The following is a 12,089-nucleotide window of genomic DNA, read 5'->3' on the forward strand; positions in this document are numbered from 1 at the left end:
AGCTGCGTCGGCGCTACCTCTCCATCGCCATGATGCATGACAGTTGGCAGATGGGAGAACGCGGCTGTCTTCTCCGTCGACCACGGATATAAGTATAACGACTCGCGCAGCACCATTTTGCTGGCAATCCTCCGACTCCTGCAGCACTTCACACTACGTTCTTAAGCCCGCTACGATGCCGATAACTCGTTATATCACCGTTCGCCCTAGCAAGCTTACTGCGAACGACGCGCTCAGTGCTCTGATCGCAACATCGTCAGTAACGAGAGAGATTGCTGATTTACTGCAGTTCGCTCCTGCGAAGGCTGCTGCGGGTATTTTACTGCTTATATTCGAAACAGTCAAGGTAGGCGTCACAGAATTTTTCTCGTTGGTTGCTTTCCAGTATATTTGACCATTTCTCGTTTGCAGAATGTTCAGACAAACAGGCAGGACTGCCATCGCTTGGCAAGACGGTGCTTGTCGCTGCTGGTAGACATTCGTGACCAACTGGCCGACCATGCGGGTCCGATACCTCCCAGGCTGGTGAAGGCCATCTCGAAGTTCGAGGAGTAAGTCTGAATCCCTTAAGTCAGATATCATTGATGGGCTTAAAGTGAGTGCTTCGTTGTAGGACATTGGAGTCAATCTACAAGTACATGAAACAGGAAGCCGAGCAGAAGTGGGGCGCTCGCCTCATGCGGAAGAGCACGATCGAGAACGCGCTCACCGACTATAACGCAGCCCTGGATGATGCGGCCAGAGCTTTCCAGGTGAGCTATCTAGCGCTTAGAGTTATTCAGATTTCGTTCTCATTGACGCATAGATAGCTACGTTGATCAACATTCACCTCGCTGTTGGCGATGCATCGACAGCGAGGATCGATGAGCCGGCCGACTGCGAACTTGCTATTGTGACAGCTCGAGGCGAACCTTCCGGGTCGACTACGAGCCAGTCATATGCATCTGAGTCTACTTGCGTAGATGGTGGTGAAGCCATCCTCGACGTCCAAGAACTCAGTTTATCACCAATCTCTCGCTCTGCGACGGTAAGCTGTCTGAGTTATGTTCTTTCCGGGAGAGTGAGCTTAGTTGCCGTACAGTCGACAACCTTTGAACTGCTCGATCGGGCACCACCCAGCCAGGTCGTGGACGCACAAGCTCGACAGACAGACTCTTTCGATCTTATCGACCTGTCCAGCTCCTCTAGCGGGGAGTTCCTGTCCGTTGAGACGTCCTCAAGGCAAATCTTGCATGTTGTTGAGGATGAGGAAGAGGAAGAAACGGAGCCAGTAATCACGAATCATCACGGCGTACGTGGTCCGATATGTTGCATGATAGTTGGAGCATCACGCTGACTATGCGCTTCAGTTCAGCAGGTATCACCAGTCGCAGTTTCGGCTGAAGCCTAGGTCCCGCGTCATCAAAGAGGGATGGTGGGCGGGAGCGACGGAAGGAAGGATCGACGGGCAGGAATCTCTAATGCTACGATACGAAGGAGATCGCCGAAATGCAATGAAGGTTAGCACTAACTGTGTATACTCGCTACTTAAATGCGGACGCTAACGAAAACGGCAGAGATGGGTTAGGGATGTCAAGCTGCTCCAGAACGTCTAGTGAGAAGGTACACCGGTTGGGTGTCGTGCTGAGGCTGATTTCCAGAGCTTGTAGTCATCCAAACTTACCGCAGATGGTTGGCTACTCCAACGACGAGACTCCAACACCCTTTCTCCTGTTGGCTAACGGTACGTTTGATCGACAACTAATGCGTTCATGACCTCAACTTCATCAGTGCAAACCCGCCTCCCTCAAGCACTCCTCCTCGATTCGCTGAAAAACGCAAGCCTTGCGCAATGCGCCCAAATCATGCTTCAATTCGTATGTTTTGCTGGTTTTCGGAATGTGTTTGATTAAAAGCTGATGCATGCGTGCAGTACAGGGAAACTCTGGTGCGTCCCGAGTTCTATGTCAAGCACCAGAGCTCTGACAGCTCCGCGAGTACATAGGATGCAGCGCTATACCTCCAACAGCAGCTGAATTTATCCGACTCGAAGCTCCAAGACTATGTGGAGGTAAGTGACCAACATATGGTGCCTCATGCCCGGACCATGGTTCACGTCGTTTAGAATGCTAGCTACAGGATCGACGCAGAGCGAACCGTTATCATGGGTCTCCCCCCTCCCGAGATTGACAATCGTGTGTCCTGGCGGAACTACGGACTTGCCTCTTCAATCCGCGACATATATTTGAAGGTCAGTAGTTGTTCGTCGCCATAATGCTTTATTTCTTGTTCATTATGAGGTAGATCCTGCCCAACCATGGTTCTGCCCCAAAGCAGCCCGATAGCGACATGGAAGGTGAACGTCCCATACCATAAGTAAATGGTGCGAAACTGAGTCCTGAATACGACTAGGGGTTGCCTCGGATCTGCAGCGGAAAGTCAACCATCTGACCATACTAGCTCGGGCACTCCTCCCAAATTCCGACGATATAAAAACCGTAAAGGAGCGGTTACAAAAGCTGCTCGGCTCTGTAGACGACGAAGAGGGATTCTCTGAAACCCCCCTCATGACGCTCCGACAAATCCGCAAAGCGGCCTTCGCTGCGAATGTCCACCAGCAAGCGTGGTTTGAGAATCAAGGGATTCCGCCTCACAAATTTCGCGTCGGCGATCTCGGATACCTACCGAAGGATACAACCACCGAAGGGAAGGATTGGACGAACTTCGTAGTCTTGTGCAACATACTGGAGGAAGGCCTCGCAAAGCTCGACGTGAGCGATGCCACTGTCGGGCATAAAGGAAGCTGGCAGGATGGGTTTCACGAACGTGAGGACATTACTCCGTACGAGCTCCCGGGTGGTCTACATGGGTATGTTTCCCCGCGAGTGATTTTGCATATCGCTGATAGCTCTTGAATTCTCGTCTGCATAGATGGGCCGTGGCCGTGCCCCCAGAGGCCGAATATGATATCGACATCGTGCACACAAAGGAGTTCGACCGCGTGCACGATGCATGGGACTACCTACTTGACGTCGGAAAGGCCATGGCGGAGACACACGACGTGAAGCCAGAGGAACTCATCCTAAGTCAGTACTCCTATTCCGCTGTGAATTTGTACCAGTACTGTACCTGCATCTGACGTCCAGATCTGCTCTTCTTCCGCTAGTAACCCGCGTCGGTGCTGAACAGCGCTTCAAGGTTCGTGACCTGCGGCGCGTCCAGTACAATATGCCGGAATCACATGGCAGTCACTATGGGCGGGGTGGCCACACGGGATTCGGGCAACACTCGGCGCACAACCCGTACGGCCTTGGGCGCGGCGCAGGACATCGAAAGCCTGTTAGGGGACAGGACCTCTCGTTCAAGATCTTCTATGTCTTCACTTCGGCCAGCAAGGACCACGAGCCGTACTTCTCTCAGACGCCCATCCCCACACCTCAGCCGCAAGCAAAGAAGCCGCAAGAACTTGATCCCAATACGGTCAAGTGTTTTGCGTTTTTGGATGTGTGAGTCCTGACATGTATTTCTTCCAACCCGAGATTCACCGAAAACAATTGTCAGCACGTACGGGTTCTTGAATTATGTGCAATTACACGCGGAGGACTTCGCAGACTGAAGTGTCACTTGAATATCGCCTCAATGCAGTCTGTATCACGTTATCTGCTTCCAGTTATATCTTTGGATACTGCCTTCTAGACCTTTGAAGACCGTGCCTCGCAAGTGTCAAGCACGATTGGGGGGACAATCGTAGCGGAGATACGAACCACGACACCTTCCTTATCCGGAACATCGGTTCCCATCAATGATAGCTCGTGGCATTGCTGCCCTTCGAACCACTGCGCCGGGCTTGGTGGGCATCTAATCTTCACCTGCACTTGAACTACCACTCCGAGCTCTGACCGAGAGCAGGTGCTCGGACACATACTCAGAGCGTCTGGCCGCAGTATGGCAGAATAATCCTGACAGTGACAGGTATCCACGATGCCGGCATGCTCGCATCAGGACTTTTTTGAGTAGCTGCGCATGCCAACTCCTGACAGCTCCGATTGGTACTGTGACGACGGAGAAAGTTATCTGGTATGAATTCATGAACGTTCTTTGGAACTCTGCCCTGATAGTCTTCCTCCGCAGGGGCTCCGGGGCTTCCGCACGTCGGTGGAGGCGTTGTAGACATCTGTTATCGTCATGATAGCCCTTACGCGAAGTTGGAAAATCATGTCAACGTCGACGTCTCAACATCCAGCCGGAAGCGCGTCTGGCAGGTACCCGCACCGTGCACAGTGGCTGGTCGCCTGCTTATCTGTCTAAGCGCGTCTTGGAGATAAGGCACTTCCCTGTGGGGTAGAGCGTCTCCCGCTTCCCAGTTTAAATGCGCGACCCATGACCGCAGCGCAGGTCGTCCTCCCGGCATTCTCAGCGGTTACGCCTTTTGGATCACTGCCACGATGTCGACCGAGAAGCAGAAGCAGAAGAGCGCGATGGAACTCGCCGACGAGGAGCTCCTTGCGAGCTTGGGCTACAAGCAGGAGTTCCAAAGAGCCTTCACGGGTCTGGAGGTGAGCCTCGTGTTTTGGACCGTAGTCAAATCGATGGTTGCTCCGGCGTTACTCCGCGAGCATCCATGTGGTATTGATGGTCGGTCCGCCTCAGTAGTACGAGGGGTACTAACTACGATTTCTTTCCAGACGTTCGGTATCGCCTTCAGTATCATTGGACTCTTGCCATCGATTGCGTATGTGGATGCGGAGAAGTCAGGGCTGCTACATTTTACTGAGATGCTGCAGGTCCGTCTTGGTGTACTCGATACCTGATGGAGGTCCTTCTGCTATGGTCTGGGGTGTAAGTACCGCTTACAAGTTATATGACATTAGACTGACATCATGCCACACGATCATAGTGGCTAGTTGCGAGTATCTTCATCCTGTTCGTGGGGATGTCGATGGCCGAGTTGGCGTCCGCAGCTCCGACTTCTGGGGGGGTGAGTAGTGCCATCATTCCTGAATCCGTCATACTCTTCCCATGTTAACGTTCATCGCAGCTATACTTCTGGACCCACTCGTTGTCCTCTCCTCGCTGGCGCAACTTGCTCGCTTGGATAGTAGGATGTTCGTCGCACAACTCCACTTTGAGGTCTGACGCTCACATCGTCATCTAACAGACGCCAACACGATTGGCTCCGTTGCCTCTGTCGCGTCTATCGACTGGGGATGCGCTGTCCAGATCACGGCGGCCGCGAGTATTGGATCGGGCCAGACTTTCTCTGCTACGAACGCCCAGATATTGTGAGCAGCCATGACTACCGCCATGTCCTCACGTCTCCTGCTGACCTCCGAGCGATAGTGGGGTCTACGTTGCTGTGGTGCTCTCGCATGCGGTCCTTTGCTGCTTGGGCACGCGGGTATTGGCACGATTGCAGACTCTTTACGTGGTTCTCAACGTTATGTGCGTCAATACGCAGAGAGTGGTGATTCTGATGCTGACCGTCATGTAGGTTGTGTCTCGCCGTTATTATCGCGCTTCCCGCAGCCACGCCGAAGGAGTTCAGGAACAGCGCATCATTTGCGCTTGGTAACTTCACAAACGGTAAGCGACTTACCTCCAAATGGTCTTGATGGTACGTGTAGCTAACGCAGCCCTCTTTCCAGTCAGCGGATGGCCTGATGGTTTCGCATTCATACTCAGCTTCCTCTCACCCTTGTGGACGATCTGTAAGAATGCAATTTAACCATATCGAACCTTTTGCTCACGATAATACCACAGGCTCCTTCGACTCTAGTGTTCACATCAGCGAAGAAGCGTCAAACGCTGCCACGGCAGTCCCATGGGCCATCGTCTACGCAATTGGCATTGCAGGCGTGCTCGGTTGGGGTGCGTTCTCATTCATGAATCGTTGTCTTCATCGACCTTATCGAATGTTAATGCAGCAATTAACATGGCTCTTGCGTTCTGCATGGGCACGGACATGGATGCTATCCTGAACAGTCCGATCGGTCAACCAATGGCGGAGATCTTCTTCAACAGCTTCGGCCAGAAGGGCACTTTGGCTGTTTGGTCGATCGTCGTGCTCGTCCAGTACATGATGGGCTCGAGCATGGTCCTGGCGGCCTCCCGCCAGTCGTTCGCGTTCTCGCGTGACGGCGCGCTTCCCTTCTCAAAGTGGCTCTATCGCATGAACGGTTACACGCGCACCCCTGTGAACACTGTGTGGTTCACTGCGATCTTCTCAATCTTGCTCGGGCTTCTGGCGTTTGCGGGAGACTCTGCCATCAACGCAATCTTCTCGATGTCAATCACCGCGCTGTATGTTGGTGAGTTCATAGATTCTCCTCTATGCAAGTCCCGACCAGATTTTGAATGTTCTCTCGTATAGCGTACTCTATCCCCATTGCTGCGCGCTTCCTAGGCGACAATGACTTTGCGCCGGGTCCATTCAGTCTTGGGTGGTTCAGCATGCCATGCGCGGTTATCTCGATTCTGTGGATGGGGTTCATGGCCATCGTCTTCCTGTTCCCATCAACCCCAGCGCCCGCGGTCGCAGACATGAACTACACCATAGTACGTAATTCCTTGCAACCGCCTTTTCCTCGTGCGCTAATCAGTCGGGTCATGTCAGGTCGTTCTGGGCGGCGTGTTCGTGCTGTCGCTGGTGTGGTACTACTTCCCGAAGTATGGTGGAGTGCACTGGTTCACTGGTCCTATACCAACTATCGTGGAGGAGACTGCGCCGGGATCGACGCGGCCGTCAACCGAAGAAGGTTCAATGGAGAAGAAGAATGATGCTGCTGTGACTCAGCAAGAGGTGCAGTAATAACCGTAGACCCGTAGAAGGTTGTGCCCTCTACATTCTTGTGGAGCGCAGTACGAAGTATCGATTCAGGCTCAAGTATCAAGGACTACTTGTCCACAACAATGTCACTCATGTTGTAATGTACTGGATGGATGTTTAGGATTTCTTCTTGGACGCGGGAGCTCGAAACCACAAATGTTAGGGATATTGATATGTCGAGCTCGCCAGCAAGCTTGAACACTGCGAAACCGGGGAAAACGAGGTTGAGCCTGAACTTGCCGTAGGAGGCTAAACTTGCCATAGGGGGGTCCTCGAGCCGGGCCGGTGCCACCGACGCGTTTTGTGACGCAGCGTTACTTACTTATGTCACGCTGACAGTCAACCGTACCTGGGGCCGACCGCATCGTCTCAGCTTCTTCCGCCCCACCACCGTTCCCGACCCTCCCGACGACGACGGCCAGGTGTCGCTGCACGTCACGGACCGTCGCAAAAGCCTCACTCTCACCGTGATCATCCACATCGCATACACGAACGTCGAAGAACGAGATCACGATGCACTCCGATGCCTTTGATGTCATTCCGTACGAGGTGCGTGTCCGTGGTGTCTCGCGGCGTCTGCTAGTGCCCATGAGGCCGTCCAGGACATAAAAGGCGATTGGAAGAAACTTGGGTCCGGCTCGTTTGGCAATGTGTACAAGGGTGAGTGGTTGGTTCGAGAGCCTCAGACCTGGAGGCGGGCAAGGCTGTATGCAGTGGCTGACATCGGGCTATCTCGTCGCAGCAACCTACCTCGGTATTGATGTGGCTATCAAGGAGGTGCTGCCTTCAAATGACTACGACGTTGCGAAGTATTTCGAGAGGGAATGGCGGTTGATGAAGTGAGTGCCCGTCCAACTCTTGTGGTCCGAGATGCCAATCAAGCGATCGCTTTCTAGAGAGGCGCGTCATCCCAACGTGGTTCTCTATTTGGGACTCTCCCGAGCACCAGACGGCCGCATATTCATCATCTCCGAGTTCATCGAGAATGGAAACCTCCGCATGTACATCCACGACAAGACGAAACCGTTCCCTTGGCGCCTCCGTATGTCCTTTGCGACCGATATTGCCCGGGCCCTCGCATATCTCCACGCGCGCAAGTGCATACACCGAGATTTGAAGGGGGAGAACTTGCTGGTCACCGCGAACTGCCGTCTCAAAATCACCGACTTCGGCTTCGCACGTATCGCAGCTCGGAACGAGGAGGAGAGCAAGCGACTCACGTTCTGCGGCACGGATTCCTATATGTCTCCGGAGATCTTGCTGGGGAATGAGTTTGACCTGCCCACCGACATCTTTTCCCTCGGCGTCATCTTCTGCGAGATCCTCGCGCGCAAGCTCGCTGATGACCACACGTTCCGGCGGACACCACCTCTCTTCAACATTGATGAGGATGAAGTTCGGCGCCTCGCAAGTCCTGGATGTCCTCCTGCCTTCATCACACTCGCCCTCGAATGCATGAACCAAGTCCCGAGCAAACGGCCGACTACTCGCGAAATCCTCGATCGGCTGCGGGAGATTGAGGGGGAGGTTCTTGCGCGACCCTCGGAGGACGATATTCACTTGGGTACTGTCAAGTTTATGACTGGGATGCGCAGGCCCGGTGCAGCACCACGCATTCCGAGCTTTGGCATGGGCGTGGGGCGGACGCCGTCCGTGCAGAATGCCGCTAAGGCGAATGCAGGCCATTCAAGTGACGAGGACAGTGACGAGGAGTTTGCGGCGGCAGTGGAAGGTCTCAGCGAACTCAATCTGCAGAGTGCGTGGAGTGAGGGCACTGACGGTATGTCCCCTACCTGTAATACCGCAACAACAGCGGCTGAACCTTATGAACCATAACAGGCAACACTAGCAACAACAGTGCGCAACCGCTCATCGACAGCACGTCGAGCACGTATTCGGATTACAGCACCACAGTCATTCGTGGACATCCGCAGAATCACACAGACACCGTACCCCCCTCGCTGTCCTCGATTATGACGATCCGCCCTTCTCCGAACCCCAACGGTTCGGATGACTTGACCGATCGCCCACTCGCGACCGGCGCACATGGACCTACTCCCACAACCTCGACCACCTCAGAATCGATGCTATCGATCGAGTCCTACCACACAGCGTCTTCTTCGAGTATCATGTCGCTAGCTAACGCGACTGAGGGTGGCTCCACGATCCGCGGATCGACGACCATCCCGATGGTGCACCGGTTTACGCTCATTAAGCCAGGCTCGAAGCGAGGTGGCGTTGGACGCGACTCCCATGCGGTGCACAGCCGAAGCCAGTCTCCCAATCGTTCTACGGAGGCTCTGTGGAGTCCGCTAGAGCTGTTCTTCTCGAGCACGTTGCTGAGCGCGAAGTGCGATGTCTGCGCGAAGCGACTTGGGTGGAAGCCTGTGCTAGAGTGCGATGACTGCGGTATGAGGTGAGTCTTCTACGCGATCATGTAGGCGTGACGCGGATCGCTGATGTGGTTTATTGCAGGACACATATCAAGTGCGGCGACCTCGCTCCAGCAGATTGCGGCGTCCGTGCAACCGCACAGGCTCAGCAAGCCACGCCACCAGCCTCCCCGCCTGCGAAGGCTACGAAGACTAACGGCAAGTCCCCACGATGAACTTCTACACGTCTATCACGATACAATCACACGGAGGAAGACAGGAACGGAATGTACTGTGTATCCATACAGTTTCTTGGCACGCCGCATAGGTACTCACACCATTACAACCGCACGACTTCACGACCTTCACGATGCACCGTTGTTGTCTGTTGTCAGGATATCCCACATATTTATCTCTCTGTCGATCCGGCCTCTCGTCTTCATGTCAGCGAGGCTCTGCCCTTTGCAGTGACACTTCATCCATTCAGTTCATCCACTCGTACGGACCGTGACGGACGTCAGCAAGTATCGTTATACCTTAAGTTCCTTGTGTTGTAATCCCTCTATAATTCCATTTTCTGCCCCGTCCTCGTCTGTGTCCTCGAACGTACTTGCTCTGCCCGTGTCACAACACGCGTGACGGACGCGTCCAGACGCGTGTCTGGAGCGCGTTTCCTTTTCCGGGCGCTAGCGGAAAATTAATGCAGCCTTCAATCCCAGCCACTTTCAGTTTCCGAGTCATCTCGAGTCTCCATCCTGCTCTTCCCGCATCCCTCACCATCCCCACATACCTCGCGCACGATGTCCGAATCAAAAGGCCGCGTTCTTCTCGCTTACTCTGGTGGTCTTGGTGCGTGCGAGACTTACGCTGCATATGTGTATGCCATTGATCGTCCGCCATCGCGCGCGCGCAACATCTAGACACCTCTTGCATCCTTGCTTGGCTCATCGAGGAGGGGTATGAGGTGATTGCATTTATGGCCGATGTCGGACAGGAAGAGGTGCGATCGTCGCGTTATCAGGGCAGGTTGTGGTGGTGCTGAAAAAGACTGGCAAGGACTTCGAGGCTGCCCGGAAGAAGGCGCTCGCCGTCGGCGCGAAGAAGTTCTACCTGGTGGTATGTCTGGTTTATGCATGCCACGGCGCGCTGTAGCCTCTGACGCGACTGTCTATGTAGGACCTCAAGCGCGAGTTCGTGACGGAGCTCATCTACCCCGCACTCCAGGCGAACTGCATCTACGAGGTAGGTTGGCCTTGCATTGGCCCATTGTATGCGTGGATGTTGAGATCTCTCTAGAATGTCTACCTTCTCGGTACTTCGCTCGCCCGCCCCATCATCGCCCGTGGAATGATGAGCATCGCTGAGAAGGAGGGATGCCACTTCGTCTCGCACGGCTGCACGGGCAAGGGCAACGACCAGGTCCGTTTCGAGCTCGCATTCTACGGCCTCAAGCCCGACATCAAGGTCATCGCGCCTTGGCGTATTCCTGGTATGCTCCTCGTGGCTCACTGAATACATGCACATTCTGACTCGTAGCAGAGTTCTACCACCGCTTTGCCGGCCGTCAGGCTCTCCTTGCGTATGCCGCTGAGAAGAAGATTCCCGTGCAGCAGACCGCCGCGAAGCCCTGGTCGACCGATGAGAACCTCTTCCACATCTCATACGAGGCCGGTATCCTCGAGGATCCTGACACCACTCCCCCTGCCGACATGTGGAAGCTCACCACCGACCCCGAGCAAGCACCGCAGACCCCCCAGCGCATCTCGATCGAGTTCGCTGCTGGTCTCCCCGTCAAGGTCACCGTCCCCGACGAGAACAAGGTGTACACGGACGGCGTCGAGATTTTCTTGGTGCTCAACGCGCTCGCGCGCAAGCACGGTATCGGCCGCATCGATATCGTCGAGAACCGGTTCATCGGCGTGAAGAGCCGAGGGTGCTACGAGTCTCCTGGCGCGACCATCCTCCGTGCTGCCCACGTGGATCTCGAGGGTCTCACGCTCGACCGCAACGTCCGTGCGCTCCGCGACCAGTTCGTCACGATCGAGCTGAGCCGCATCCTGTACAATGGACACTGGTTCACGCCCGAGCGCGAGTTTGTCATCAGCTCGATTCCCGCGAGCCAGAAGACCGTCAACGGCGTTGTGCGCCTGAAGCTCTACAAGGGCAACGTCGTCATTGAGGGCCGTTCGTCCGATGAGGTGCGTGCTTTGTCGTAGGAGGTTGGCGGACTGACTGACGAGGATCAATAGGGTCTCTACGATGAGAAGGAGTCGTCCATGGACGAGCTTGGCGGCTTCGAGCCGACGGACACGACTGGCTTCATCGCCATAGAGTCCATCCGCATCAAAAAGTGAGTCGTCGGTCTTGTTTGCACCAACACCCTCTTTCTTACGCCATGTGATACAGGTGGGCGCAGGCCAACATCCGCAAGGGCCGCGTCTAGGTGTAGCATATGTAGAAGCGGTGATGAACGAAGTGTTCAATGTAGATTGTAGTATTACTTGCGTCATCGCTATCCATTCTTGCTTTCGATTCTGGGCCGACGCGAAGCTCGTCCGGTCTCAGTGCGCATCTGGGACTAACATTGCCCTCGTACCGGACACACTTGCATGCACACGACTTCGTCCGTGACCGCCGTCGTACCCTCTACGTTGATGAGTTCGATCGATGGTCGACTTGATCGCCGGCGTCTTGTAACCGGGTTCGAACGGTGAACTTGCGAGCACGAAATGCAAGGCAAAAATGGCTGTCATTGTTGTGCAATCGATCTAAACATACAGATACAACCGTATACGACCAAGAATAAGAATCTCACTCTGGGTTTCGGCGCACGTTAGCTTCCCTGCCGAAGCAGGTACTAGTCCCGAGGGCCACGAAGAGGCCTGCGCCAGGAGCAACCTCGCCACAAGAGT

The 12,089-nt window shown here is 54.5% G+C and overlaps 4 protein-coding genes across 4 annotated transcripts; all 4 read left to right on the plus strand.

Annotated features, from left to right (window-relative positions):
- Positions 1 to 11: 11 nt before the first annotated feature.
- L226DRAFT_483343 (uncharacterized protein) lies at positions 12 to 3,866 on the plus strand. The gene is made up of 17 exons (XM_067677005.1): positions 12 to 346; positions 412 to 551; positions 614 to 752; positions 806 to 1,027; positions 1,082 to 1,291; positions 1,350 to 1,499; positions 1,557 to 1,594; positions 1,650 to 1,723; positions 1,771 to 1,856; positions 1,913 to 1,927; positions 1,985 to 2,050; positions 2,105 to 2,230; positions 2,284 to 2,335; positions 2,392 to 2,848; positions 2,911 to 3,065; positions 3,146 to 3,485; positions 3,541 to 3,866. The coding sequence occupies exons 1-17, from the start codon at positions 176 to 178 to the stop codon at positions 3,593 to 3,595; spliced, it is 2,496 nt and encodes an 831-aa protein (XP_067537616.1). The 5' UTR covers positions 12 to 175; the 3' UTR covers positions 3,596 to 3,866.
- A 405-nt stretch (positions 3,867 to 4,271) lies between these two features.
- On the plus strand, positions 4,272 to 6,956 carry L226DRAFT_505037 (APC amino acid permease). The gene is made up of 13 exons (XM_067678011.1): positions 4,272 to 4,535; positions 4,665 to 4,711; positions 4,764 to 4,818; positions 4,877 to 4,957; positions 5,018 to 5,084; positions 5,138 to 5,261; positions 5,320 to 5,421; positions 5,471 to 5,562; positions 5,625 to 5,687; positions 5,740 to 5,847; positions 5,904 to 6,287; positions 6,350 to 6,534; positions 6,593 to 6,956. The coding sequence occupies exons 1-13, from the start codon at positions 4,425 to 4,427 to the stop codon at positions 6,785 to 6,787; spliced, it is 1,614 nt and encodes a 537-aa protein (XP_067537617.1). The 5' UTR covers positions 4,272 to 4,424; the 3' UTR covers positions 6,788 to 6,956.
- Positions 6,957 to 7,177: 221 nt separating this feature from the next.
- Positions 7,178 to 9,812, plus strand: L226DRAFT_551867 (kinase-like protein). The gene is made up of 6 exons (XM_067682845.1): positions 7,178 to 7,354; positions 7,408 to 7,465; positions 7,548 to 7,644; positions 7,702 to 8,585; positions 8,645 to 9,221; positions 9,281 to 9,812. Exons 1-6 carry the CDS (start codon positions 7,319 to 7,321, stop codon positions 9,411 to 9,413), a joined length of 1,785 nt encoding a protein of 594 aa, XP_067537618.1. The 5' UTR covers positions 7,178 to 7,318; the 3' UTR covers positions 9,414 to 9,812.
- Positions 9,813 to 9,967: 155 nt separating this feature from the next.
- Positions 9,968 to 11,770, plus strand: L226DRAFT_505045 (argininosuccinate synthetase). Its single transcript, XM_067678012.1, has 8 exons — positions 9,968 to 10,026; positions 10,098 to 10,177; positions 10,234 to 10,293; positions 10,354 to 10,419; positions 10,474 to 10,666; positions 10,717 to 11,375; positions 11,427 to 11,527; positions 11,584 to 11,770. Exons 1-8 carry the CDS (start codon positions 9,978 to 9,980, stop codon positions 11,618 to 11,620), a joined length of 1,245 nt encoding a protein of 414 aa, XP_067537619.1. The 5' UTR covers positions 9,968 to 9,977; the 3' UTR covers positions 11,621 to 11,770.
- Positions 11,771 to 12,089: the final 319 nt, after the last annotated feature.

Source organism: Lentinus tigrinus (assembly GCF_003813185.1).
Source record: "Lentinus tigrinus ALCF2SS1-7 unplaced genomic scaffold L226scaffold_7, whole genome shotgun sequence".
Classification (NCBI taxonomy): domain Eukaryota; kingdom Fungi; phylum Basidiomycota; class Agaricomycetes; order Polyporales; family Polyporaceae; genus Lentinus; species Lentinus tigrinus.

Coding starts and splice junctions, on each gene's coding strand:
- L226DRAFT_505037 (XM_067678011.1), top strand. CDS start 4,425: ATGTCGACCGAGAAGCAGAAGCAGAAGAGCGCGATGGAACTCGCCGAC. Junction 4,536..4,664: donor GAGCCTTCACGGGTCTGGAG/GTGAGCCTCGTG, acceptor ATTTCTTTCCAG/ACGTTCGGTATCGCCTTCAG. Junction 4,712..4,763: donor GGACTCTTGCCATCGATTGC/GTATGTGGATGC, acceptor GAGATGCTGCAG/GTCCGTCTTGGTGTACTCGA.
- L226DRAFT_551867 (XM_067682845.1), top strand. CDS start 7,319: ATGCACTCCGATGCCTTTGATGTCATTCCGTACGAG. Junction 7,645..7,701: donor AGGGAATGGCGGTTGATGAA/GTGAGTGCCCGT, acceptor ATCGCTTTCTAG/AGAGGCGCGTCATCCCAACG. Junction 8,586..8,644: donor GTGGAGTGAGGGCACTGACG/GTATGTCCCCTA, acceptor GAACCATAACAG/GCAACACTAGCAACAACAGT.
- L226DRAFT_505045 (XM_067678012.1), top strand. CDS start 9,978: ATGTCCGAATCAAAAGGCCGCGTTCTTCTCGCTTACTCTGGTGGTCTT. Junction 10,178..10,233: donor CCGATGTCGGACAGGAAGAG/GTGCGATCGTCG, acceptor AAGACTGGCAAG/GACTTCGAGGCTGCCCGGAA. Junction 10,294..10,353: donor CGAAGAAGTTCTACCTGGTG/GTATGTCTGGTT, acceptor CTGTCTATGTAG/GACCTCAAGCGCGAGTTCGT.
- L226DRAFT_483343 (XM_067677005.1), top strand. CDS start 176: ATGCCGATAACTCGTTATATCACCGTTCGCCCTAGCAAGCTTACTGCG. Junction 347..411: donor TTATATTCGAAACAGTCAAG/GTAGGCGTCACA, acceptor TCTCGTTTGCAG/AATGTTCAGACAAACAGGCA. Junction 3,486..3,540: donor TGTTTTGCGTTTTTGGATGT/GTGAGTCCTGAC, acceptor AACAATTGTCAG/CACGTACGGGTTCTTGAATT.